General features: G+C 39.7%; 1 protein-coding gene across 1 annotated transcript in view; it reads left to right on the top strand.

Moving 5' to 3' along the window:
• LOC150080974 (large ribosomal subunit protein eL19-like) overlaps positions 1 to 25,822 on the top strand; it is a 101,209-nt gene that overhangs the window by 12,629 nt on the left and 62,758 nt on the right. The window contains exon 2 of the mRNA XM_090382014.1: positions 4,608 to 4,714. Within this exon, the coding sequence (XP_090238140.1) occupies positions 4,608 to 4,714 (107 nt within the window). The remainder of the gene's footprint in view (positions 1 to 4,607; positions 4,715 to 25,822) is intronic.

Genomic DNA, 25,822 nt, shown 5'->3' with positions numbered 1-25,822 from the left:
TTCATTTTCACATGCGGGAACAGTGCAAAGTCGCAGGGAGCAAGGTCTGGACTGTAGGGAGGGTGCTCCAGAAGTTTCAGTCCTGTCGTGGTCAAATATTTGGTGCAGGCTTTGGCGCGGTGAGCTGGAGCATTTTCGTGATGGAGGTACCAGGTGTCCATTCTTGACTTTGGCCGCAGGTTCTTCATAGATCCAATGACTTTAGGCAGGCATTGTTCAGTATACCACTTAGCTGTGACTGTCTTCTGCGTGTCCAAAACGACACGTTTCACAATTCCACTCAATTTGAAAAATACAGCTATCATTTTCTTCTTTACAGATCGGGATTTTCTGACAATTACGGGTGTGTCGTCATCATCAAAGACCAAAACTTTGTTTTGAGCCTTGGTCGGCAGATCGTAATAGTACAGCCAAGTCTTGTCACCTGTCACGATGTTGTTCACATACCGAGATTGTCCCTTATCAAACTTTTTTAACATCTCCCGGCACCAAGTCACACGTCGTGTCATCTGCTCTTCAGTCAGTTGATGCGGCACCCAGAGAGAACAAAGTTTCTTCACGTGCAAATGATCTTGCAGAATCAACGAATTGCTGGTGCATTTAGGCCTAAAGTATCCTCTATCTGTTGGTAGGTCACTCGCCTGTTTTCGTCAAGCATTATCCTCACAGCAGTAACGTTTTCCTCCGTAACTGACGTTCGTGGCCTTCCTGGCCTCTCAGAATCCTCCAGAGTGAAATTTCCCCTTTGGAATTCTCTATACCACCTGAATATCGTTGTACGATGTGGACAATCATCATCTAGTGCAAGAGTCATTTCTTCTAAGCACTGGTCTATGGTTAAACCACGCACGAAATTATACCGCAAAACTGTCCTTATCTCATTTCGTGACCACGATGCCATCGCAAGCACTTTACACTCTCACTACTAATGAATAACTGAGCCCATTGACTTGGCGCGGCGGCTACTATGCACGTATGAACATGTCTCAACATGCAGCAACAAGCAGCTTCCTGTGATTCATTGTTGCGTCATATTGCAAAACTTTCCTAGTACCCTTTGTAGACATTGGCACTGAGCTAGATGATTTTGTAATAACTGAGAGGAAAGTGGAGGAGAGATTGTTGAGGATGAACATAAAAAAGGCACCCGGGATGGTTGGGATCTATCCAGTTATATTAAAGGAGGCAGCAAAGGAAGTAAGCAAACCCCTAGCCATAATTATGAGAGCTTCTTTGGATTCAGGGGAGGTACCCATAGACTGGAGATGTGCAAATGTAAACCCAATTCACAAAAGAGGATCAAAGGCTGACACAAGTAATTATAGACCTGTTAGTTTAACTTCTGTTCCAGGAAAATTAATGTAGGCACTGGTTAAAGAAGCACTGCAGGATCATCTAGACAAGAATTCAGTTATAGCTCAGACGCAGCATGGTTTTGTTAAGGGCAGGTCTTGCCTGACCAATTTGATTGGATACTATGATGTAGTCACAAAAGAACTGGATGCAGGGAATAACTTTGATATTATATGTTTGGATCTTAGTAAGGCTTTTGATACTGTTGCACATGGAAGACTGCTGCACAAATTGGAGCAGTGTGGCATTGGAGGCAAATTGCTGCTGATGGTATATCAAGTTTAATGTCCAAGTTTGCAGATGATACAAAAGTTGGCAGGGTTGTTAAGGACACTACTGATGCTATGCTGCTGCAACAGGATCTGGAAAGGTTGAACAGATGGGCTGAGAGGTGGTAAATGAAGTTTAACATTGACAGATGTAAAGTACTATATATGGGAAACACTAACCCCAGAGCAACGTATCAACTCTGCAGTACTACACTGACAGTGGTGGAGAATGAAAAGGACCTGGGGGTAATTGTGCAGGCAGATATGAAGTTCTCTGAGCAGTGCAGACAAGCTGCAAGAGTAGCTCATGGTGTCTTGTCAATGATATACAGGAATTTTTCTAGCAGGGATAAGGAGGTGATTATTCCCTTGTATAAGGCAATGGTTAGGCCACATCTTGAGTACTGTATACAGGTCTGGAAGCCTCATTTCAAGAAGGATGTAGAGCTGCTGGAACGGGTACAGAGAAGGGCAACAAGATTAGTGAATGGAACAAAGGGTTGCTCTTACGAAGAAAGGCTTAAGTTTTGCAAATTACAGAGTCTGGAGACTAGGCACCGGCGATGTGATCTGATAGAGGTGTATAAGGCTTTGAATGGTTTGAGCATGCTCAATGCCAATGGGATTCTTCATCTTGCTCAGAATAATCACCTCAGAGAGCATAAATTCAAATTGAGGAAGGACGGATGTCGGATAGATGTGCGGAAATTGGCCTTTGGCTAGCGGGTGGTTGTTTGGTGGAACCGACTTCCATCATTTGTTGTTGGAGTTGATAGCTTAAACAGATTTAAGGCTCACGTGGACAGGTATTTCGAACGAACGGAGGGGTGAAATGGGAGTGGTGTGTTTTTTTTTTTTTTTTTTGGCTGATGCTGAATAAGCTTGCTTTCTTGCATCATATGCCTCTACTAATGCTAATCATGCAGTATGACTGATGTCTTTTTGAGGTTATGATGGGCATCATAGTAAGATATAATCTTCCTTGTACTTTGAGATATAATCTTCCTTGTACTAAAACTGTTCGCAGGTCACTGGACTGAACTGAACTTATTGGTAACTTTCCAAGAGACCTCAGCTAGTGTATAATCTTGCTGCCTCTACTCTTCCAGCTAGTGACTGGACTCCCTCTAGTCACTGGAAAGAGTAATATATATATGGGGAGCATTGTCCAGGCCATGTCAAGTAGTTAGATATATTCTTGCTATGTGTATGCCTTATCCAGAAATTTTATTTCTTCACATGTCCTCCTCTATTTTTACTTTACTGCTGAATTTGAAGATTAAATGGTGTAATATGATATGGGTTTAAATTAACTATATAATATCTGTGTAGATACACCATAGTTTACCCATAAATTTAACTACATACATAGTATAAAGGCATTAATTTTATCTCATATTGTGGCTGCCTTCACAACGAGATACCAGGTATTGCACTACTTCGAATAAATAATGCTCTTCTAGTTTGAGGAGACTACTGTTATTTATTCTCAGTGGGTGGGCAGGTACCCTGATAATGCAAACATGCCATCACAGTTATGAAGTTGTTCCACAATATGAGAGAGGCGTCTCCGCAACCAGGTGGGAAGGAGCAGCAGTGCCACGCTTTTTGATTATACCGGGGTTCGAGCTCGTCACCACCAAATATGGAAGATGTGGAAAGGTCAGGGAATGACCACCGCATATTTCCGGAGCAATATGGCCTTAGTTGCTAATGCTCCTAAAAACCAAAAAAAAAACAATATGAGAGATGCCAAATGGTGTACAGAATGGCATTAATTTCAAGATTATATGTGCAAGGTGTAATATATTTACTGCTGAATACACAAAGAATATTCAAATTAATAGAACAAACTTAACCACAAATATACGTGGTCTCAGTTAATATCTCAATGATATCCATTTCCACCTGCAATCTGCCAAACCCCACTTTCTTTTTCTGACAGAATCCCAGTTATCAGATGTTGAGGAACCCAGCCATTACTTTCCTCAGTTCTAATTATTCGATTTCTTTCGCTTCAAAGGTGGCACCTGTGATATTCTCTATCAGAGCATCTGTAATTTGGAATCTCCTCTTTTTGAGCTTCTCTGGTTTAAAATCTCTTTACACCATTCAGTCAAATTTATCTGCTGCCTCTATCATTATCTGAACTCCATTAATCATTCAGCCAGGTGTAAAAAAAATAATAAAATAATTTTGCTCAAGAATAGTAAATGGGACAACACTTACTATGACTGAGGTAAATTTGTCTTTTGTTAATTGCCCAGGAACTTTGATTGCTCCCCATATTTTTATCAGTTTTTATTGATTTTGTTTTAAAGTGTTCTATTGTTTTATAAATATTTATTGGGTTTATTTATTTATTGGATTGTGTTTTACCCAGTAAACAGGTTGCTATAACAACTTTATTATACTGTGGTTCCTGACACTTAAGAAACTGTAATTATTATTATTATTAGCTATATGGTGCAAGGAAGCCTGAAGCTTGTGCTGCACCAGCCGAAACTAAAAAATTCCCGAGTTACCCAGAGAGAGAGTCAAAAGTAGAAAGAAATCACCAAGAAAGAGAAGAATGATGATATCCAGCTCAGGACCCTGGGTGTGCCAAGCCCATATTCACCAGTTGTGAACCCCTGGGGTTGAAATTCCACCACTTTCTTCAAAAATTGGCTGAACATGCTTCAATTGTCATCCTTTCACAGTTTAAAAATAAACCAAGCAAACTATCTCTTTCTCATTTATCCCTTCTATTCTGTTCTTCAGGACAAATTTATTTCTTATATAATTTCTTTAGATTGTTGTCAGCTTTTAACCTGCTTACTGTTCCTATCTGAATTGCTGTAATGGGTGTTTGGGGTTACTGTGAAAAGAAAACATTACATGTGTGCCAGTAAATAAAATGATGAACCAAGCCATCTTTGCTTAGTAATCTTACTTTAACTGAATTTTTTATAAGGTACTAAGCCATTCTTGTTCTGTTTGTAGTTCCCTGCGTCTGCAGAAGAGGCTGGCTGCAGTTGTGTTGAAGTGTGGCCGAAAAAAAGTCTGGTTAGATCCCAATGAAGCAAATGAAATTGCCAATGCAAATTCTCGTAAGTAGTATGCTATGAACAGTTTCTGTTTGTTGTATGGTCTTATTAGATTGTCTTCCAAAACAGTTGCAATCAAATTTTCTTATTTTAAAATAAGTTAACTGATGAGATATAATGGACACGGATATAAATATGAAATTGTAAATTGGCTGCAGTTGTGTTGAAGTGTGGCCGAAAAAAAGTCTGGTTAGATCCCAATGAAGCAAATGAAATTGCCAATGCAAATTCTCTTAAGTAGTATGCTATGAACAGTTTCTGTTTGTTGTATGGTCTTATTAGATTGTCTTCCAAAACAGTTGCAATGAAATTTTCTTATTTTAAAATAAGTTAACTGATGAGATGTAATGGACCCGGATATAAATATGAAATTGTAAACTATTTTTTTTTCCATGACAAAATCTATTAAAATTGTATACTCTGGTAAAATATACATAAAAACTCAGTATTGATATTGGAAAATTATGTAAGGAAGCAATGTTATGTACAGCTAGCCAAATAAGAAAAAAGAAAGAAAATTTAAATGAAGTAATGGAGGGTGACATTTGTTACTTTCAATTTTTATTTATTTTATTTATTTATTATTATTTTTATTTATTTTTTGACTGGCTGTGCATGGGATTACTTCCTTCCTTATTGCTTACTTCACATCAGTCACCTTTTGACTGAAGGAAAATATTCAGGCAGCTAGTCTATGGTTATCCCCTGTCAATTTAAACCTTTGCCGTCCAGTATATGTGACACAAATAAGCGTGAAAATTTCCTCAGCATTTACTTTATTTAAACCTTTCAAGGCCTTAAACACTTCAGTCATATTACCCTACAGATACTTGGTTTCCAAACACTTACAAAACTCAAGTCTCTATGATTACTGCTACCCAGATGCAAGGCTTTCCAGTATTAAACCTCGGCCGCCATTTCTCAACCCATCCATATAAGTTCTCTAGGTAATTTACACCGATTACTGTCATTTACTACTTTAACCATCTTTGTATCACAGTAAACTTAGAAATTAAACTTGAAAGGCCAAGAACTAAATCCTGTGAGACCCTATTCATAACATTAGTCCATGAAAAGCAGGGCCAATTAACACTGGTCAACACAATGTTACGACAACAAAAATACCCAATCCTGATTAATTTTATGCTGCTGAAACCCAAAAACCCATTAAAATTTGTTGATTGGCTCTTGTTTTTGGATTACAGTTGGGATCTGGTATTAGCAAGTTACTTTACATTATCAGATATGGCTCTCAGCAAAACGCATAGCAATACCGCAGTTTCGGTACCACCACGCTCTTATCACGTGATAAGTTGTCGCCTCAAATGCATCTTCAACTCTTTTTCTGGTACGTATGTGGAGAAGTCACATTGGCTTCAAGAAAGCATTCCTTAACCGAGCCATAAAAAAGCCTACTTCTTGTACTTTGGGTGATGACTAGGACAAGAACTGGGCTCCACACATATGCTGCACTACCTGTTCATCAATGCATGGGAGAATTGAAAGGGCTGTTTTATCCCTTTTGCAGTGCCCTTGATATGGAGGGAGCCAAAAAAATCACATCACGGACTGTATTGGTGCTCCTGTTAGAAAAAGGATGACAATGAAGAAAAAGTGGATAGTGATGTACCCAAATATACCATCTTCAATCCAAACCATGTCTTGTGGTGAAGTACTGCCTATTCCTGAACCACCCAGCCATTTTTCTGTACACTGATGAACATCAACTTGATATACTCAAAGAAGTACAGGAGCCGTCTACATCAAGGAATCTGCCATTTTGTCCAAACCTTTATCCTCTTGAACCACATAAGATCACAGAAAGTGAGCTTAATGACCTCATTGGGATCTCAAACTGTCAAAGAATAAGGCAGAGCTTTTGGTCTTGCAACTACAACAGTAGAATCTTCTAGATGATTATGTGAAAGTGACAACATCTTATACTCGAAATGAAGACTGATAAATTCTATCAAACAGGAGGTGAACTCACTGTTCGTAAGGATGTTAATGGTCTAATGGCAGCAATGAACATGAGGCATGTTTCCGAAAGAATGGTGGCTATTTATAGATGCTTCTAAGGTTAGCCTTAAGGCCATGTTATTACACAGTGGGCGCCTCCGTAGCCAGTTGGGAAGGAGCAGCAGTGCGTAGCACACGCTTCTTGATTTGACCATGGTTCGAGCCCATCACCACCAAATACTGAGGATGCGCAAAGGTCAGGGACTGACCACCGCATATCCCGGAGCAATATGGCCGTAGTTGCTAATGCTCCTAAAAACCAAATAACAACAACCGCAATTACACAATGGAAATATGCTGCCTTCAATACCTGTTGTGTATGCCATCCACAAAAAAGATGTACACTTAGGTGTACACTATCAAAAGTATGTGTGGTGATTTCAATGTAATTGCCATTTTATTAGGACTACAAAAGGATTGCACTGAATATTGTTGCTTTCTCTGTGAGTCGGATAGTCGTGCCAAGGCTATGCGTTACGAGAGGAGTTGGCCTTGGCAAAAATCATTAACACCTGGAATGAAGAACATAGCATTTGAACCTCAGGTAGATCCAAATAAAGTTTTTCTTCTGCCATTCCACATCAAACTGGGGCTCATGAAAAATTTCATGAAGGCTTTGGAGTGATGATCCTGCATTCGCATACTTGCAATAGAAATTCCCAAGACTTAGTACAGAGAAGATTAAGTCAAGCATTTTCATTGGTCCACAAATAAGGCAACTTTTCAAAGACGAACAGTTCGAATGTGTCCTTAGTGTGATAGCGAGAAATCAGCATGGAGAGTCTTTCGAAATGTTTTGACTGATTTTCTAGGTAATGTTAAAGCTGGCAATTACAGGCAGCTTGTCGAAGATCTCATTATTTCTTATGAAAAACTGGGGTGCAACGTGTCATTGAAGATACATTTCTTGCACTTACACCTGGATTTCTTCCTGCTAAACTGTGGTGCCGTCAGTGATGAACATGGTGAGCACTTCCAATCAGACATAGCGGCAATGGAAGAAACATACAAAAGCAAATGGAGTGCCACCATGTTAGCCGATTATTGATGGATGGTGAAAAGGTCCCATGCTAGATACGGGTATGTTCGTAGCTACATCTTACTGCCATATAAATGAAAAATACCAATCTGCCATTTTAAGCACTATTTTCGTGTTTAGTACAACAAAATCTATAAAGTAAACTTACTTTCATGCCCAACATATGACTCAAAATTTGTTGTTCATTGATATTACTACTCTGCCTCCTACCATTTAACCATCCCTTTTCTGCAATTGTAACTTGTTTCTAATACCACATTGCTCCAGACCTTACAAGTACCCCACTGAAACCACTGGTAGAATACAGATTGCTCTGTATTCCATGAGAAAAACCATGATTAGGACAACTTCAGCAAATTCCTACCATCAGTAATCAATCAAATATGAAGGACTTAAATCCAAATCAAAAAAATTTGGTGGAAAGTCTGGCATGATTCCTGACACATGGTTTATCTGTGGAAGAATACAAGCACTAAATGGAAAATTCCTTTGACTGCCCTCTCCAGTACTCTGTTTGAATAGAAAAGATCTGCCTGCACCTGAAGAAATCAGCAATGCATTAGCAGAATCATTCTCTACAAATAATTTTGCCGGCCCAAATGACATTAATTACATTATGTTGAAACACTTACTTGAAGAGGATTTGTGTACTCTACTGGTTTTCTGTGATCAAATCTCTGAAAATGTTTATTCTCCTTCTTCATGCCATTCTTTAATTCTTACCCTACTAAAACCAGGCAAAGGTCATTCCTTGGGTCAAATTTATAGACCTGTATCTCTTACAAGCTGCACGGGAAAAAATTTTCAAGAAATGGTTCATACGAGGCTTGCATGGATCCTGGAATCTGAAGAGAATATTTTATCAGCTCATCAATATGGTTTTTGTAAGAAAAGATCCACTTTGGATATAGTCATCAAAGCTGAATCACATTCCCAATGCCTTCATCGTGAAATAAATATCTAGCCTTGGTTAACTTAGATATCAAAAAGTCATTTGTTGGTACCTGACAATATGGTATTATTACGGACTTTTACCATCTAGAGCTAAGGGGTGATCTCCTGAGATAATTCAGAATTTCTTACACCTGCACTCTTTTATTAAGGTTGCTATCAAAACGTACTGTCTACATTTAATATTCTGAAAAGTTGCAAACTTATTTGCAATTTGAGTCAACAACATGACACGAGACTTCCCCAAAACCATTGAAGCATACATGTATGTGGAATGATCACACCATTTCCTGCCTGATGCAAAGCATGAGCACTATCGAATGTCAACTCCAACATACAGTGGTACCTCGATATACGAGTGTTTTGAGATACGAGCCGCCGAGCGAGCGATATTTTGCTTTGAGATGAGAGCAAGATTTGAGATACGAGGAATCACACACTACACCGCTGCACACGACCCCAACATGTGGGGTGCATGTTTGGGTCGTGTGCAGCGTCTAACAGTTTCTCCCACCTCAGACTAGACCTCAGTCTGTGTGCTTGTTTCCCTCATTTTCGTAGCATTTTTGATAAGTTGGGTTAGCGTTTTTTGCTTTTTGTACATTTACAAAACATTATCAAATTTATTTTTATAACCATGGGTCCGAAGAAGAAGATGTCTATTGATTTAAAGCGTGAAATCATAGAAAAACATGAGCAAGGTGTGCGAGTAATTGACTTGGCGAGGATGTACGGGTGTAGCACATCAATGATATGTACTGTGCTTAAACAGAAGAAGTTGATAAAGGGCATAACGCCAGCCAAGGGCGTTACAATAATTTCTAAGCTCCGGACCTCTCTCCATGAGAAAACGGAGAAACTACTGATGGTGTGGGTGACAGAGAAGCAGCTTCAAGGAGGATTCTTAACACAAAGTATCATATGTGAGAAGGCACAAGCGATTTACGGTGATTTGCTGAAGCAGATCCCACACACTTCCACAAACGAGGAATCGGAAGACTCGTTTAAAGCCAGTCGGGGCTGGTTTGACAACTTTAGGGAAAGGACCGGCATTCACTCCGTCGTCAGGCATGGTGAGTCAGCAAGTTCGGATGTGAAGGCAGCTGAGGTTTACATCAAAACATTTTCCGAACTGATAGAAGCCAAAGGATACATCCCTCAGCAAGTCTTCAGCTGTGACGAGACAGGGCTTTTCTGGAAAAGGATGCCGAATAGGACTTACATAACGGCAGAGGAGAAGACGATGCCAGGTCACAAACCCATGAAGGATAGATTAACTCTAGCACTTTGCGCCAATGTGAGTGGCGACTGCAAAATCAAGCCTCTGCTAGTATACCATTCGGAAAATCCCAGAGCCTTTAAGTCACATAAGATTTTAAAAGAAAAACTACAAGTTATGTGGAGGGCAAATCCGAAGGCGTGGGTCACCAGGAAATTCTTCGTGGAGTGGATAAACCTGGTGTTTGGCCCTTCTATTAAAAAATATCTACAGGAAAACAACCTACCCATGCAAGTCCTTCTCATCCTCGACAATGCCCCTGCTCACCCAGCAAATCTCGAAGATGATTTACTCGAAGAGTTCAAGTTTATAAAGGTTCTCTACCTACCACCCAACACCACTCCTATCCTGCAGCCCATGGATCAGCAGGTGATTTCTAATTTTAAGAAGTTGTACACCAAGCACATTTTTCGGCGCTGCTTTGAAGTGACGGAGAACACAAACCTTACCCTTCGAGAGTTCTGGAAGGACCACTTTAACATCGTGATATACCTAAGAATTATTGATCAGGCCTGGCTGGGTGTTACAATGAGGACCTTAATATCTGCATGGAAGAAGCTGTGGCCTGAGGCTGTAGCTGAAAGGGCTTTTGAAGGATTGGAACCCGAAGTGTCAGTGGTAGAGGAAATTGTTTCTCTGGGGAAATCCATGGGTCTGGAGGTGGATGAGAGAGATGTGAACAAACTTGTCGAGGAACAGACTCAGTAGTTGACAACCGTGGAGTTACACGATCTACATTCGCAGCAGCATATGGTGGTTCAACTAAAAATTAGTTTTGAAGAGGAGCCAGAGATGGAGAAGGTTATCTCTACAAGAAATATAAAGGAGATCTTGGGAATGTGGGTGAAAGTTGTAGAGTTCGTGGATAAAAATCACCCCGAAAAAGTTGCAACCGGTCGTGCATCGGAGTTGTTCACCGAAACGTGCCTAACACATTTCCGCAATATCCTGAAAGGGAGGAAGAAACAAACCTCCTTGGACAGTTTTTTTAAATGATCTGCAGGTGAAAATGAGCAAAGCGTGACAAAAAAAGCGAAGACCAATGACGAAAATTATACGCTGCCGTAAGCACTTCACCTTTTCTTTTATTATGTTTCTATAGAATATGTATTTGTTATTTATAAATAAATGTTTCTTCTTGTAAATACAGTACATTTTTCTTATTCAAAAACACTTAACAAAAACAACTGAGGTGGTTTTTTGGGAGCTGGAACGGATTAATGGCATTTCAATTAATTTCAATGGGGAAAATTGCTTTGAGATACGAGCAATTTGACATACGAGCAAGGTTACGGAACGAATTAAACTCGTATGTCGAGGTACCACTGTATAACTAAAATTGAATCCTAGACTTCACACAATGGGTTTAGAGTAGCAGAATAGAAATCTGCCAGCATTCACTTTGAAGTCACTTGCAAGTGATGTGCTCTCCACCCTGATCCTGAACTACTGTTAAACAGTAGTCTGATATCACTGTATAATGCCATCAGATTTCTGGGTCTGACATTGTATAGCAAACTAAATTTCCAAGCACATCACTCATCTACAAACTAATTGTCTGAAACAGCTGAACTACGCTTTGGCCATTCTCGTCTATATCATGGGGAACTGATCGGTACACCTTGACAAGTCTGTAATCTGTTCGTGCTTAGAATATGGTTCTCTGGTATACTACTGTTCTAGGAGAAGCATATTAGAATAGCTAAATGTTATCTAGCATAATGCTCTGAAGGACAGCCCTGGCAGCTTTTGGGACTTCTCCCATCAAAAGCCATTGTGCTAAAGCACACGATTCCCCATTAAATGATCTTGTTATAACTAAAATTGAATCCTAGGCATCACACGTTGGATATCGACTAGCTCTCCAACTACTAAAATCTGGAGTCTACCATTGCATATTAGTTGGGAGCACCTGTATAATACTCAGTGAGATTCCTTTTATGTTGGTAAACCACATGAAAACCAACCTGCTGCACTCAGACTTAAAAAAGTTGTCCAAATTTGAAGTGTTGATCTAAGTAACATTTTCCAGGACAACTCTTCCTATACCACCCTATAGTTGCATGATTCTGTCTCACCTGATGGCCAGTTTGCCAGCGGCAGAAGAATTTTTTCTTCATGCAATTCAGGCAGTTGCACACATCTCACTCTACCCTCAACTCCAATGCCCATACAATTTATACTGGCAGATCAAACACTAACAGTGCAGTAGATGCTGTGGCAGTTTTTCCTTCATTTACATTGGTGCCTCCATAACCAGGTGGGCAGGAGCAGCAGTGCATAGCACATGCTTCTTGATTAGACCGGGGTTCGAGCCTGTGACTGCGAAATACGGAGGGTGCTGAAAGTTCAGGGAATGACCACCGCATATCCCCGGAGCAATATGGCCTTAGTTGCTAATGCTCCGAAAAATCAACTAACAGCCTTCATTTACAGTTAACTTCAATACCAGCTGCATATAGTACCTTCACTTGCAAACTACACTGGTGTGCAGGGACCAGTCAGGTTTTCACCTGTAGCATCTCATAGGGAAGTGGCTTGGATATGGGAAAAGCATACCAAAGGAACCTCATGAGGTACAGAAATGATGAAGGAAACAACACCGACACGACAACGAAAACAAAACGGTACAGAGAGACTTTATTCAAAAATGGCAACATAGCACTGGCTGCCATGATACAGATGCATCACTGCCAAAGATGGAACAAAGGGAAAATATGGTCCTCAGTAAGAGATATAGCCACCCCTAATGTCGATGCAGGCTCTGCACTGCCTGTCCATACTTAGAACAATGTTGTTGATAAGTTCTTGCGATAACATCGTCCATTCCTCTGTCAGTGCCATCTTCAGCTGGTGAACATTTTCTGGTGGGTGCGGATGTGCCACTAGGATGGGATTTAGATCCGAGGTGATACCGTGTGCCAACCTCTCACCAGATTAGCTGACATCTAGAATCGCTGCTGAGAATGGATTTACTCTCATCAGTAAAAGAGTACCTTACCCCATTGCGCTGCTGTCCAGTCCTTATGTTCGATGCACCACTGTAAACGGTGTCTCAGTTGGGCAGGTGTTAAAGGGACACAGCGTACTGGCCATCGGGCAAACAGTCCACCTTTGTGGAGTCGCCTGGCCACAGTAAACTGCTATATATCCTGCATCCTGTGCAGCTGGTTTGCAGGGGATCCCGCTATCTGGTGTCGGTTCCTCTTGAGAAGTAGTGTTGGTCCTTAAGTTTTGCACACCAGTGTATATACCATGAAGCTAGCAGTTGACCAGATTGTCGAACTTTCCGTTTCACCTCCCCTAACCTGTACTAATTCTCAGTGCAGGCTTTGCCATAACGGAGAATTTCTCTTCTCATCCTACACTCAAAATCATTCATTACCGGTTACTCTCCTGCAGTGAGTTCATTCAGTCGGTAACATATTGCTGGATCCCACGACTTTCTGTAATTCCGGGAAATAAGAGTGCTAAACAGCCTCTTCCCACATTCTCACACCTTCGGATTCCTGAGAATTGAGTATACTTGTCTTACACATCTCTTTTTATTACTGGGAGCAAAACTATCCCAGTGAACATCCTGCCACACTCAACTTGCAGTCAATTATTTTCTGGTAGATTTTCCTTGTTACTTTTCCATCTACTCAAGCATCTTCCAGTTATTCTGCAGATTGAACCAAGCCCAAAATTTAGCTTATTTCCTTGGAAACAATGCAAATATTTATTATACTTGAAGCGTTTAATAAATATTTGCATCGTTATGTCTCAGTAGTCCTTGTGTCATTAACAACAATAACATTGCTCCAGTTTATACAAGTCATTTGTGTGGAACTGTAACAGAAGCCTTACTAAAATGTAAGTGATGTTAAAATTATTCCTTTTGTCCTGTTTACTGACAACCTCAGTAGCTAATGAGATTAGTGAGGTATGATCTGTTCTTAATAAAGCCGCACTGTGATTCTCTTAATTCCACACTTGTTTGTTATTTGGTTTTTAGGAGCAAATGTGGAAAATCCTGCACGTTTCTTAATTTTTACATTGTATTTCTTTTGTTTCTAACTGAAAGACATTATTAATTAGCTTATACAAGGGAATAATCACCTCCTTATCCCTGCTAGAAAAATTCCTATATATCATCGACAATACACCATGAGCTACTCTTGCAGCCCGTCTGCACTGCTCAGAAAACTTCATATCTGCCTGCACAACCACCCCCAGGTCCCTTTCATTCTCTACCACTGTCAGTGTAGTTCTACAGAGTTGATACGTTGCTCTGGGGTTGCTGTTTCCCATATGTAGTACTTTACATTTGTCGATGTTAAACTTCATTTGCCACCTCTCAGCCCATCTGCTCAACCTTTCCAGATCCTGTTGTATTAGCATAGTGTCAGTAGTGTCCTTGACAACTCTGCCAACCTTCGTATCGTCTGCAAACTTGGACATTAAGCTGGATATACCATCATCAATATCATTTATAAATACAGAAAACAATAATGGACCCAATACTGAACCCTGAGGGACTCCACTAATAACATTAGTCCACGATGAACAGTGTCCATTGATTACCACTCTCTATCTTCTCCCCCTCAACCACCCCTTTATCCATAGCAGCAATTTGCCTCCAATGCCACACTGCTCCAATTTGTGCAGCAGTCTTCCATGTGCAAACCAAGGCCCAAACCATGTGCAACAGTATCAAAAGCCTTTCTGAGATCCAAGTACAGGCATACCTCGGTTAACGTTACCTCTGATAACGAAGCTTCGATATAACGAAGTCGTCAATTTCAAGCCCCATTTAACATAAAAAAAAATATTCCAGTTTAATCACCTGAAATCTAAACAAACTGAAGAAATTACGGAAACCTTTGGGGCTTCTCGTGGTTGGTTCGAGAAATTTAAAAAACGGGCCAGGATTCATAGTGTAAAATTAACAGGAGAAGCTGCAAATAAGTTTCCAGAAAAACTAAAGGAAATAATTGAACGTGAAAATTTTCCAAATTTGGTGTTCAATGTTGACGAAAGCGGTTTGTTCTGGAAACGGCTACCAACAAAAAGCTTCATATCTATTGAAGAAAAATCAGCTGCTGGGTTCAAAGCAGCCAAAGACCGTTTAACGTTACTCTTTGGATCAAATGCCTCTGGCGATTATAAATTAAAATTGTTATTAGTTTACCACCCAGAAAATCCGAGGGCGTTAAAAGGTAACATAAAAATGATTTTACCTGTAATATGGAAAGCAAATAGAAAAGCGTGGGTTACCAAGGAGTTATTTACTGATTGGTTTGTTAACCACTTTTGTCCTGAAGTAAAACGGTATTGTCAAAAAAACAACTTTGAAGAAAAAGCTCTTTTGTTGTTAGACAATGCTCCGGGACATCCTACTGATCTTAACACGTTGGACACATTCATTCCTGTCAAAGTTGTGTTTCTTCCAGCAAACACAACTTCCCTGATTCAACCATTGGATCAGGGAGTAATAGCATCATTTAAAGCTTATTATCTGCGTCGAACAGTAAGCAGTTTAACTGAACTAGAGGATAAAGAGGAAATGACAGTTAAAACTTTTTGGAAAAACTACACCATTAAAAACGCAATTGAAAACATTGATAGTTCTTGGAAAGAAGTCACTAAGAAATGCTTAAATGGAGTTTGGCGCAAAATATGGCCAGAAGTTGTACTAGAAGAAGAAAATAACATCCAAGAAATTAGAAATGAAGTTATCCAGATGGCTGAATCAATAGGTTTCGAAAATGTCGATGAAGAGGATGTTAGAAATTTATTGAATGCAGAAGATAATGGTTTTTCAGTGGAAGATTTAGAAAACCTTGTTAGCAATGAAGACGAAGTTAAAGAAGTTCCTGCCGAAAAAGTGTTAACAACCAAAGATTTAAAAAGGTGCTTAAATGACATTGAAAACGTTTTAAATTTTTTTAGTGAAATTGATCCTGATTTAGGAAGAAGTATTATTGTTAAGCGATCAGTGTTAAATGCAATAACTCCGTATAGGCAATTGTTAAATGAAAGAGAAAAAGAACATAAACAATCAACTTTAGACTCGTATTTTAAAATGTGATTTCACTTTGTATGTAAGTTGACTGTTTATTTAATAAAACTTTTCTTTGTCCGAAAAAAAAGCTTTTCATTTTCTTTACGTAAGAACGTATCCCTATTCTGGCCATAGTATTTTTACCTCTGAAAACGAAGTTTCGCTTAACGAAGTAATTTCGTGGAACGCATCCTATTCGTTATTCGAGGTATGCCTGTATATAATATCAAAGTTATTCCCTGCATCCAGTTCTTTTCTGGCTGCATCATAGTATCCAATCAAATTGGTCAGGCAAGACTTCCCCTTAACAAAACCATGCTGTGTCCTAGCTATAACTGAAGTCTTGTCTAGATGATCCTGCAATGCTTCTTTAACCAGTGCCTCCATTAATTTTCCGGGAACAGAAGTTAAACTCACAGGTCTATAATTACTTGTGTCAGCCTTTGATCCTCCATTGTGAATTGGGGTCACATTTGCACATCTCCAGTCCATGGGTACTTCCCCTGAGTCCAAGGAAGCTCTCATAATTATGGCTAAGGGTTTGCTTACTTTCTTTGCTGCCACCTTTAATATAACTGGATAGATCCCATCCACCCCAGGTGCCTTTCTTGTATTTATCTTCAACAATTTCTCCTCCAATTTACTCTCAGTTATTACAAGATTCTTTAGCTTACTGCAGAGTTGAATACACCTCTGGCATTCCCCTCGCTGAATAACTCCTCATGTGTGAATGACGATGCAAAATATTCATTCAGTTTGTTAGCTACCTGAGCAGGATCATCAACAGTTGACCCATCGATATCAAGTGGACCAATCTGATTCATCCCCTTCCTTCTAGAGTTTACATAAGTAAAGAACTCTTTGCTGTTTTTCTTTGCATCCCTTGCCAAAGATTTCTCGTACTCTGCCTTCGCCTGCCTAACCTTCTTTGTAACTTGGTTACAGATCAACTTGTATCTATCATAGGCTTCTGTGTCATGTGTTAATTTGTATGTATCCCATGCATTTTTCTTCTCTGCCATATGTCTCATTAGTTCATCTGACATCCATTTAGGCCTAAACCTTGAACAATATTTCTTAGTTGGTACGAAACCCTAGTAGCTTCCAAGATAAGTTCTTTGAATGCTTCCCATTTTGCATTTGCTGTTGGTAACATCATCAGTTGGTCCCACTGTATAGAATTTAAATACTGTCTCAGTCCATCGTAGTCGCCGTTACGAAACAATAACCCTTCCCTTTACCCCTAATGGTAGTTACCTCTTTGAGTAAATCCCACTTCAGCACACTGTGATCACTGCCACCTAGTGGTTCATTTACCTGCAGATTCTTAATGCATGAAGAATCACTACTGATAATCAAATCAAGAGTATTACTTCCTCTAGTTGCCTCCCGAACATGCTGATGTAGAAAACAATCATCCAATAAATCCACAAAAGCCTTGCTAGTGTGTGAGTGACCAGCCCCCAAATTCCATTCAATATCTGGGAAATTAAAATCCCCCATTATAAGACTCTCTGATTTACTGGCCCACTCTATTTCCCCGTACAGTTTCTTATTATACTCATCAGAGTCATTAGGCCTATAGCACACTCCTACTCTCAATTTTGATCTCCCAATGCTTATGTCACACCAAACTGACTCAACACTGCACTGTCCAGCAATGTCAACTGGCTTCACTTCCTTGGATTTTATGTATTTCTTAACTAATAGCATAACCCCTCCTCCCTTCCTATCCTGTCAATCCTTTCTGTAGACATTGTACTCCCCAAATTCCAGTTCTTCATTACTTATATCTCTGTGACACCATGTCTCTGAAATCCCCACAATATCTGCCTTTGATGTTTTGAGCAATACCTCAAATTCATCAAATATATTTACAAAACTCCTAGCATTGGTGTACACGCAAGTATACATGCACCTGTTCTTTTTCTTAGCTACCCTAACACAACCTGTGTGTTTATTTGTACCCCAATGATTCCCAGCAGTCTCTGAAATATCCTGCATCTTATTTTCCAGGCTGCAGCTCATTCCAATAGAAGCAGTGCAAGAATCACTTTCACCTCTGCCAGTGGCTACTGTTAATCTATTAGTCCTTGTATCCCCCCCAATCTAGCAGTTTTCTGACCCACCTAACACTGCCTCGATAGCATCAGCAAACATTCTTGCCCTTTCTATTTAAGTGTATCCCATCCCTGTAGAAGCAGTCTCTCCTGTCATCAAACCTCAGTGCTATTTCTAGTGTCAGTAGATATTTTCATTCTGCGGTGTTTGAGAGTGGATTATTCATTTTGTTTTAATAGTTTCTTATTAAAATTATTTTAGTAAGAGTTCAAGTTGTGTCGAAATAATTTCTTACAGAAAACTCCTAATGATCATGTCTGACACAAAAGAAGTGTCGTCAATATTTGATAGAATATTTAAATTCGGGTTCGTGCCTTCTCCCAGTAATGAAACAAAACCAATGTGTCTTTTATGTGAGAAAACGTTTAGTAATGATGCTATGAAACCTTCAAAAATCAAGGTTCATTTAAAAAACATCATAATGATAAAAGCAACAGTCTTTGAAATTTTCAAGACAATGAAGAAAAAAATTTTAAATTTACAACGCCTAAGCCCTTTATAAAATCATCTGCAGTATCAGCAGTCAGTGGTGGACTACAAGCATCGTATGATATTGCTCTCCTAATTGCAAAGAAAGGAAAGCCACTTACTCTTGGTGAAGAAATAATTCTCCCCTCTATAAGAATAGTAATAGAGTCAGTTATGAAAAAGGATGCTAATCCAGTTTTAAGTATTCCATTTAGTAATAATACAGTGCAACAGAGGATTGCTGAGATGGCAAATGATGTCCAAACAACAGTAAATTTAGAGCTGAAAGAGATTATGATTGTATGCAATTAGACGAGTCAACTTTGGAAGTACAATTGGTCGTCGACTTACGACCGACTTCCGTTCTGACTGACAGGTCGTAAGTCGATCTGGTCGTATGTCGGCCATATATTTATTAACAGTATTTTTTAACCCTTCTAATCTTTTTATCATCTTTATGATTTATTTTTATAATCTTTTATTTTTCATTTTAAATACAGTAATGTTTTTATCTTTTACTTAGCGATACTGAATATACCTTCGTTTCTACGCCTAGGCTATCTCTCTCTCTCTCTCTATGAGGTTAAATTCAAACGTTCTCTCCATTTTAATTGGTTTATTATTCATACTGTTTATAAAAAAACAAAACTACAATCTATAATTATATTGTACATAATGTACTGTAAACACAAAAATACAATCTAAAATTAATGTAAAAATTAATACAAATGAAATTTACAAAATCAATTTTCAATCTTTGCTTGTGCTGGGTTGTGCATCGTCAGGGCCATGTTCTTGGGTTGAGGTAGGAAATGTTTATTTATAGAGACATTATGCAAAGAAAATCTTTTTTTAAAAACGCTTAAACCACCCAGTACTAGCCTGAAAATCTTCTTTGTAATCGTCTCTGGCGCGTGATTTTAAACTGAAACAAACTTCTAGCCTTTGCTTGCACTGTGTGAAGGCTCATGGGTGTATTTTTTTGTATTAAATCTTCCATCCACATAAACAACAATTTCTCCATTTCGTGGATGGGTTCCTGTCGTTGTTTGGTTAAAATTGTAGACTTAATAAGTGCAGAACCTTTCACAGCTTCCCAAATTCTTTCTTTGTCCTTAAGTATCGTCAATACCGTGGAATGTGATAACTTCAAGTCACATGCTATCGTATTCACTTTCTTTCCGCCTTCATACTGCTGGATAATTTTCATTTTACACTCTAAATCAATAGTTTTCCTTGACTTTTTAGCTGGCGTATATGTAGATGAAGTCATTTTCCTTTTACTAAACATTTTATGCGTATTTCAGTAGAATTTTAATTAATACACCACACGCAACAGATACTTGAAAGTGACTGGGTGTATGTGAGAGAGAGTGACTGGGTGTATGTGCCTGGTGCTGTCTTCAGGCCTCCCGTCATCGATTAATTAATTTATTATTATTATTATTTTTTTGTGGTCGTAAGTGCGGCCGGTCGTAAGTCGCATAGGTCGTAAGTTGACGACCAGGTGTATAAATATTTTAATGTCATTTGTACAGTATTACAGTACAAGTAAAAAAGCAGTAATTGATGACTTCCTCTTTTGCCAAATCTTTAAAAACTGATTCCAAAGGTGAAATTTTTAGTTGTGTGCAAGAGTATTTTGAAAAGTACGACATTCCCTTTAGTAATATAACCGCAATTGCAATGGATTGGGCTCCACCTATGGTTGGTAAGTACAGAGGATTTTTAGCTTTAGCTAAAAAAGAAAATCCTAAAATACACAGTACATTGTGTTTTACACAGACAACACCTTGTTGCAAAAAAGTGAAGAATTGCATACTGCTTTGCAAATTTGAATTAAGGTAATAAATAAAATAAAAGCAAATGCTGTTAAAAGCCGACTGTTTGCTATGCTATGTGAAAAAAATAACAAATTTCAACCAATTGCTCCTTCATACAGCAGTAAGATGGTCGCCAAAAGGTAACTGTTTGCAAAGGCTTGTAGAACTTTATAACTTGGTGGAATTTCTGTCCGAGCATGATCAATCATTTGCTGATAAATTTAGTCAGTGTAAAAATTACAATTATACAGTGTCGTACAATTATTTTGGGATTTCAAGAAAAGTTAATGCTCTTCAAAACTTCGCTGGGTCGCAGAAATTTTCACTTCTTTCCAAATGTCATCTTTAGAAGAAGAAGTCAAATGAAATTTTTCAGGTGCCAACATATTTATTTATGTAGCTCACCTCGGACGCTTAAAAGAGGATTTTAAAAATAGATTCAAGGATCTCAAAGATATGAAAGTTCCAGAATGGATTCTCCATTTCATGCAGAGGGGGAGATGGGGATGATTTGGATCTGGATTTGGGAGAGGAAATTATTCAAATGAAAAATTGTTTATAAAATATATTAACTTGAAGCTTATTGCTCTTGGAGGTCTTTGTTATTACTGAATTTTTACTTAGTGGATCTCTGACCAAAAAGTTTGGGAACCCCTGGTCTAGACGGTTGTAATGGGTTGCAACGCTTTGTCAAGAGATGGTGGTGCTACGTCCACTGTGGTAGCCATTCCCTGTATTAGTTACGGCGTTTGGCGATTGTCAAATGCAGCTGACAGTTTGCAGTCCATGGAGGGTGTTGAGCCAAGTATCCCACATCTGTGTTGTCGGTTGATGACAAATTTCTTAAGGTCAGTGCGATGGCCTGGATTCGTCCGAGCATCTGGTATGGTAGGAAACGATCTGATAAGTTGGGTGAATGAAGAGGGCAAATAGTTGGGGTTTTACTCGGCACTGGGCAAGTGGAATCCTCCAGCCACAGAGATTCCAGAATGAAGGAGATGTGATCAGACTGGTCAACATCTTTACTGTGATTGCCAATCTTTTTTTTGTCATCGAGAGAGGGCCTTGGCCATTTCAGTTGTATGAACATTGGGTGGTAACCTGTGCTTGTAGGTTATCCATTTGAGGAGCTAATATTCCACTGCCCAGATGGGTTTTCTGATCGTAGGTGCTGCTGATGCCCAGATTTCAGCTGCATAAAGTAGTGGGGAGTATATAATGGTCCGGACATATTTTGTTGCTGTAACCCTGTCTGAGACATAATGCAGGTGTTGTTTTGCACTCCATTTTAGGTGCACTGCACAACTGATGAGTTTGTCAATGTGCTTGTTGAATCTGAGTTTTGTGTCAAAGACAATCTCCAAATCTTGATGATGTGGAACAGTCAGGATGGAAACTCCGCTGATGTTAAGCAAGATGATTGTTGTTTCTTTCTTCAGGGAGTAGAGCATGCACTTAGACTTTGCTGGGTTAATGTTAGGGCCAAATTGTTTAAGGTAGCCCGCTAGTGCGAGGAGGACACTGTTAATTTCCTCTGTGATCCTAGAAGGGTCTGTGTTTGCTTGGATGGGTGATCAATATTTTTAAATCATCCACGTAAGACAATACATCTGATCTCTGGCTTATGAAAGGGGAGATAATGGCAGTAGAGAGGACTCCTCCTTGTGTTTTTTTTTTAATATAGGTTTTTTTTTTTTTTTTTTTTTTTTTTTGAATGATGGAATATGATAGTATGGTTGAGGAGGAGTGATGAGAGGTGGACTTCGAGAAGTTGTAGGAGGGCAGGTACCTTAATGGTATCAAACGATGCTTCGATGTCAGGGTATGTTATGGTGAGTTCTTCTTTTCTCTCAAATGCTGTGGGTGGTAGCAAGGAGATTGGTAATAAAGAATGAATTTGTGGTGGAGCATATGGAAGTACGTGAGTTATTAGAGTTGGAAGGAGGGCTCTTTCTAGTAGTTTCAGGAGACGTGAAGAATTGGAGATGGGTCTGAAGTGCTTTTCCAATGATGGTGTTCTTATTTTTTGGTGTTACCTTACCAGATATACATTCCATTGATGGGGGAAGATGCGGCTGGTCAGCACTGCATTGAAGATGCTAACAAGGGGCTGGATGATATATAGTCCCAGGCATCTCAACATGAATTGCGGTATTCCATCAGCACCCACAGCTGTAGATGATGGAGTTGAATTCAAGGTTGTCGAGATTTGGTTCTTTGATATGGTGATAGTTGTCAGAGGGTTCTGTTTGTCATGATTGAATATGTGGTTGAGGTTACTGCTGGATCCCGTGATGTCTTCATATCTGGCTATGAAGTCAATCCACCTGGGGGTCAAGTTGCTCTGGGAAACTGGTGGTTCGTTCAGTGCGTGGTATCTTGCCTATTGCTAGCAATCGATCAAAATAGCTCTTGAAAAGGCTATTCTGTCATTAATTTCACCAGGCTACTTCCGTTGCTTATGGAGTTGCTGCTTTAGTTGAAAGCTGTAGTTTAGATGTGGGGGCCACCATGCTTTAGAGTGGTGAGTGATAGTGACTGTCTTTGAGGCAGTGTATTGAGCTACCGTAATTTGCTGAGTCCTGTTGAAAAATGCAGTTTTGGATGTCTGTGTGGCAATCCCTAATAACGGGTTTCAGGCCCACCTCCAAAATAGCATTGTAGGTTTCTGCATTGACCGTTCCATTAATGAACTTCATTCGCCTTACCCCTTTGCTTATTATGCATCCCCACACCATCTGACTGGTGGGGAACTTTACAGTCGGTGGTATGCCTCAGATTTTCATCTTCTGACATATCGCTTCCCATCGGAGCCATGCAGATTGAATTTCAGTTTGTCAGAAAAGATGAGTGTCCCATTACTCTTTTGTCCATGAAACATGCAATTTAGCCCAAGCAAGTCGCTTCTTCCTCATTGGTTGGATCAACAAAGGCTTCTTCTTGGGCCGATAGGCATGCAGACCACATTCCAAAAGCTGTCTTGCATGTAGCTGTTGCTTTGTCCCTTCCTGGGACAAAGCAACAGCTACACTTTTTTTTTTTTTTTTTTTCTTTGTGGCAGCTGAACATATGGAGCCATGCTTTTAATAAAGTAATGCGGACATAAAGTTTGCCTCCTGATTTAAATTTTGCAATTTATTGCTCAGTGGATACTCTGTGGTACACCTAGCTAATAGCACCTTCAGAATAGCTTGGATTCAACCATCAGTTGGAAGCATGCTGTGTGAATGCTGATCAATTGCTTTCCACAGTTGTTTCAAATTGAATTGTTTCAGATCTCTATTCCAAAAAACAGCTACACTGTTCTCACAAGTGTCCAATTGGATTGAGATCTCGTGACGTTGGAGGTCACCGCTGTATGCTGAATTCACTAATGTTCCTGGAACCAGTTCTGTTCTTATGACCCAATGCAATATTCTGTGGGTAGAACACAAATGGGTATGCTGTAGCCATGAAGGAATTCACATGGTCAGAAACAATTTCCAGATAATTTAGAACATCCAAATGTTCCATTAGTGGTATCAAGCCCTGCAAGCACATTGTTGACACCTAGCTAGATGGGTTCATGGACGTGCTGTTTTTGCTGTATTCTGGTCATCCCCCATCAACATGCAAGAGGAACTAGGATTTGTTAGCCAAGGCATTGCTTTTGCAGTCCTTATTTGTCCAGTGTTGGTATTCCTGCACCCATTGTAACCATACTTTGTTTATTTCTGACAGGTGGAGCCTGGTTTTCTTGTCAACTGCAATATTCCACCTGTGACAAATTATTATGAGTTGGCCATTTTGAAATGCCTCTTTGGTTGCCGCTGTTGTGTTGGGTTGTTATTTGACTGATTGTAGCCTATCTGTTACCCTGCACAAGTCTTGTCAGCTTCCACTGGCCTCTCGCATCAACAAGCTGTTTCCCTCTGATTGCTGAGTGTATGTTAGCATTAGCGTTAGTAGAGGCATATGATGCAAGAAAGCAAGCTTATTCAGCATCAGCCAAAAAAAAAAAAAAAAAAAAAACACACCACTCCCATTTCACCCCTCTGTTCGCTCGAAATACCTGTCCAGTTGAGCCTTAAATTTGTTTAGGCTATCAACTTGAACAAGTGATGGAAGTCGGTTCCACCAACCAACCACCCGCTGGCCAAAGGCAAATTTCCGCACATCTATCCCACATCCGTCCTTCCTCAATTTGAATTTATGCCCTCTGAGCTGATTATTCTGAGCAAGATGAAGAATCCCATTGGCATTGAGCATGCTCAAACCATTCAAAGCCTTATACACCTCTATCAGATCACCTCGCCAGTGCCTAGTCTCCAGACTCTGTAATTTGCAAAACTTAAGCCTTTCTTCATAAGAGCAACCCTTTGTTCCATTCACTAATCTTGTTGCCCTTCTCTGTACCCGTTCCAGCAGCTCTACATCCTTCTTGAAATGAGGCCTCCAGACCTGTATACAGTACTCAAGATGTGGCCTAACCATTGCCTTATACAAGGGAATAATCACCTCCTTATCCCTGCTAGAAAAATTCCTGTATATCATTGACAAGACACCATGAGCTACTCTTGCAGCTCGTCTGCACTGCTCAGAGAACTTCATATCTGCCTGCACAATTACCCCCAGGTCCTTTTCATTCTCCACCACTGTCAGTGTAGTACCGCAGAGTTGATACGTTGCTCTGGGGTTACTGTTTCCCATATGTAGTACTTTACATTTGTCAATGTTAAACTTCATTTGCCACCTCTCAGCCCATCTGTTCAACCTTTCCAGATCCTGTTGCAGCAGCATAGCGTCAGTGGTGTCCTTAACGACCCTGCCAACCTTTGTATCGTCTGCAAACTTGGACTTTAAGCTTGATATACCATCATCAATATCATTCATAAACACCGAAAACAACAACGGACCCAACACTGAATCCTGAGGAACTCCACTAATAACATTAGTCCACGTTGAGCAGTGTCCATTGATTACCACTCTCTGTCTTCTGCCACTCAACCATCCCCTTATCCATAGCAGCGATTTGCCTCCAATGCCACACTGCTCCAATTTGTGCAGCAGTCTTCCATGTGCAACAGTGTCAAAAGCCTTTCTAAGATCCAAATATATAATATCAAAGTTATTCCCTGCATCCAGTTCTTTTGTGACTACATCATAGTATTCAATCAGATTGGTCAGGCAAGACCTGCCCTTAACAAAACCATGCTGCGTCTGAACTATAACTGAATTCTTGTCTAGATGATCCTGCAGTGCTTCTTTAACCAGTGCCTCCATTAATTTACCTGAAACAGAAGTTAAACTAACAGGTCTATAGTTACTTGTGTCAGCCTTTGATCCTCCTTTGTGAATTGGGGTTATATTTGCACATCTCCAGTCT

Source organism: Mastigoproctus giganteus, chromosome 9 (assembly GCF_048544385.1).
Source record: "Mastigoproctus giganteus isolate SK-2022 chromosome 9, ASM4854438v1, whole genome shotgun sequence".
Taxonomy (NCBI): Eukaryota; Metazoa; Arthropoda; class Arachnida; order Uropygi; family Thelyphonidae; genus Mastigoproctus; species Mastigoproctus giganteus.
This window is presented reverse-complemented; position numbering and strand designations above follow the sequence as displayed.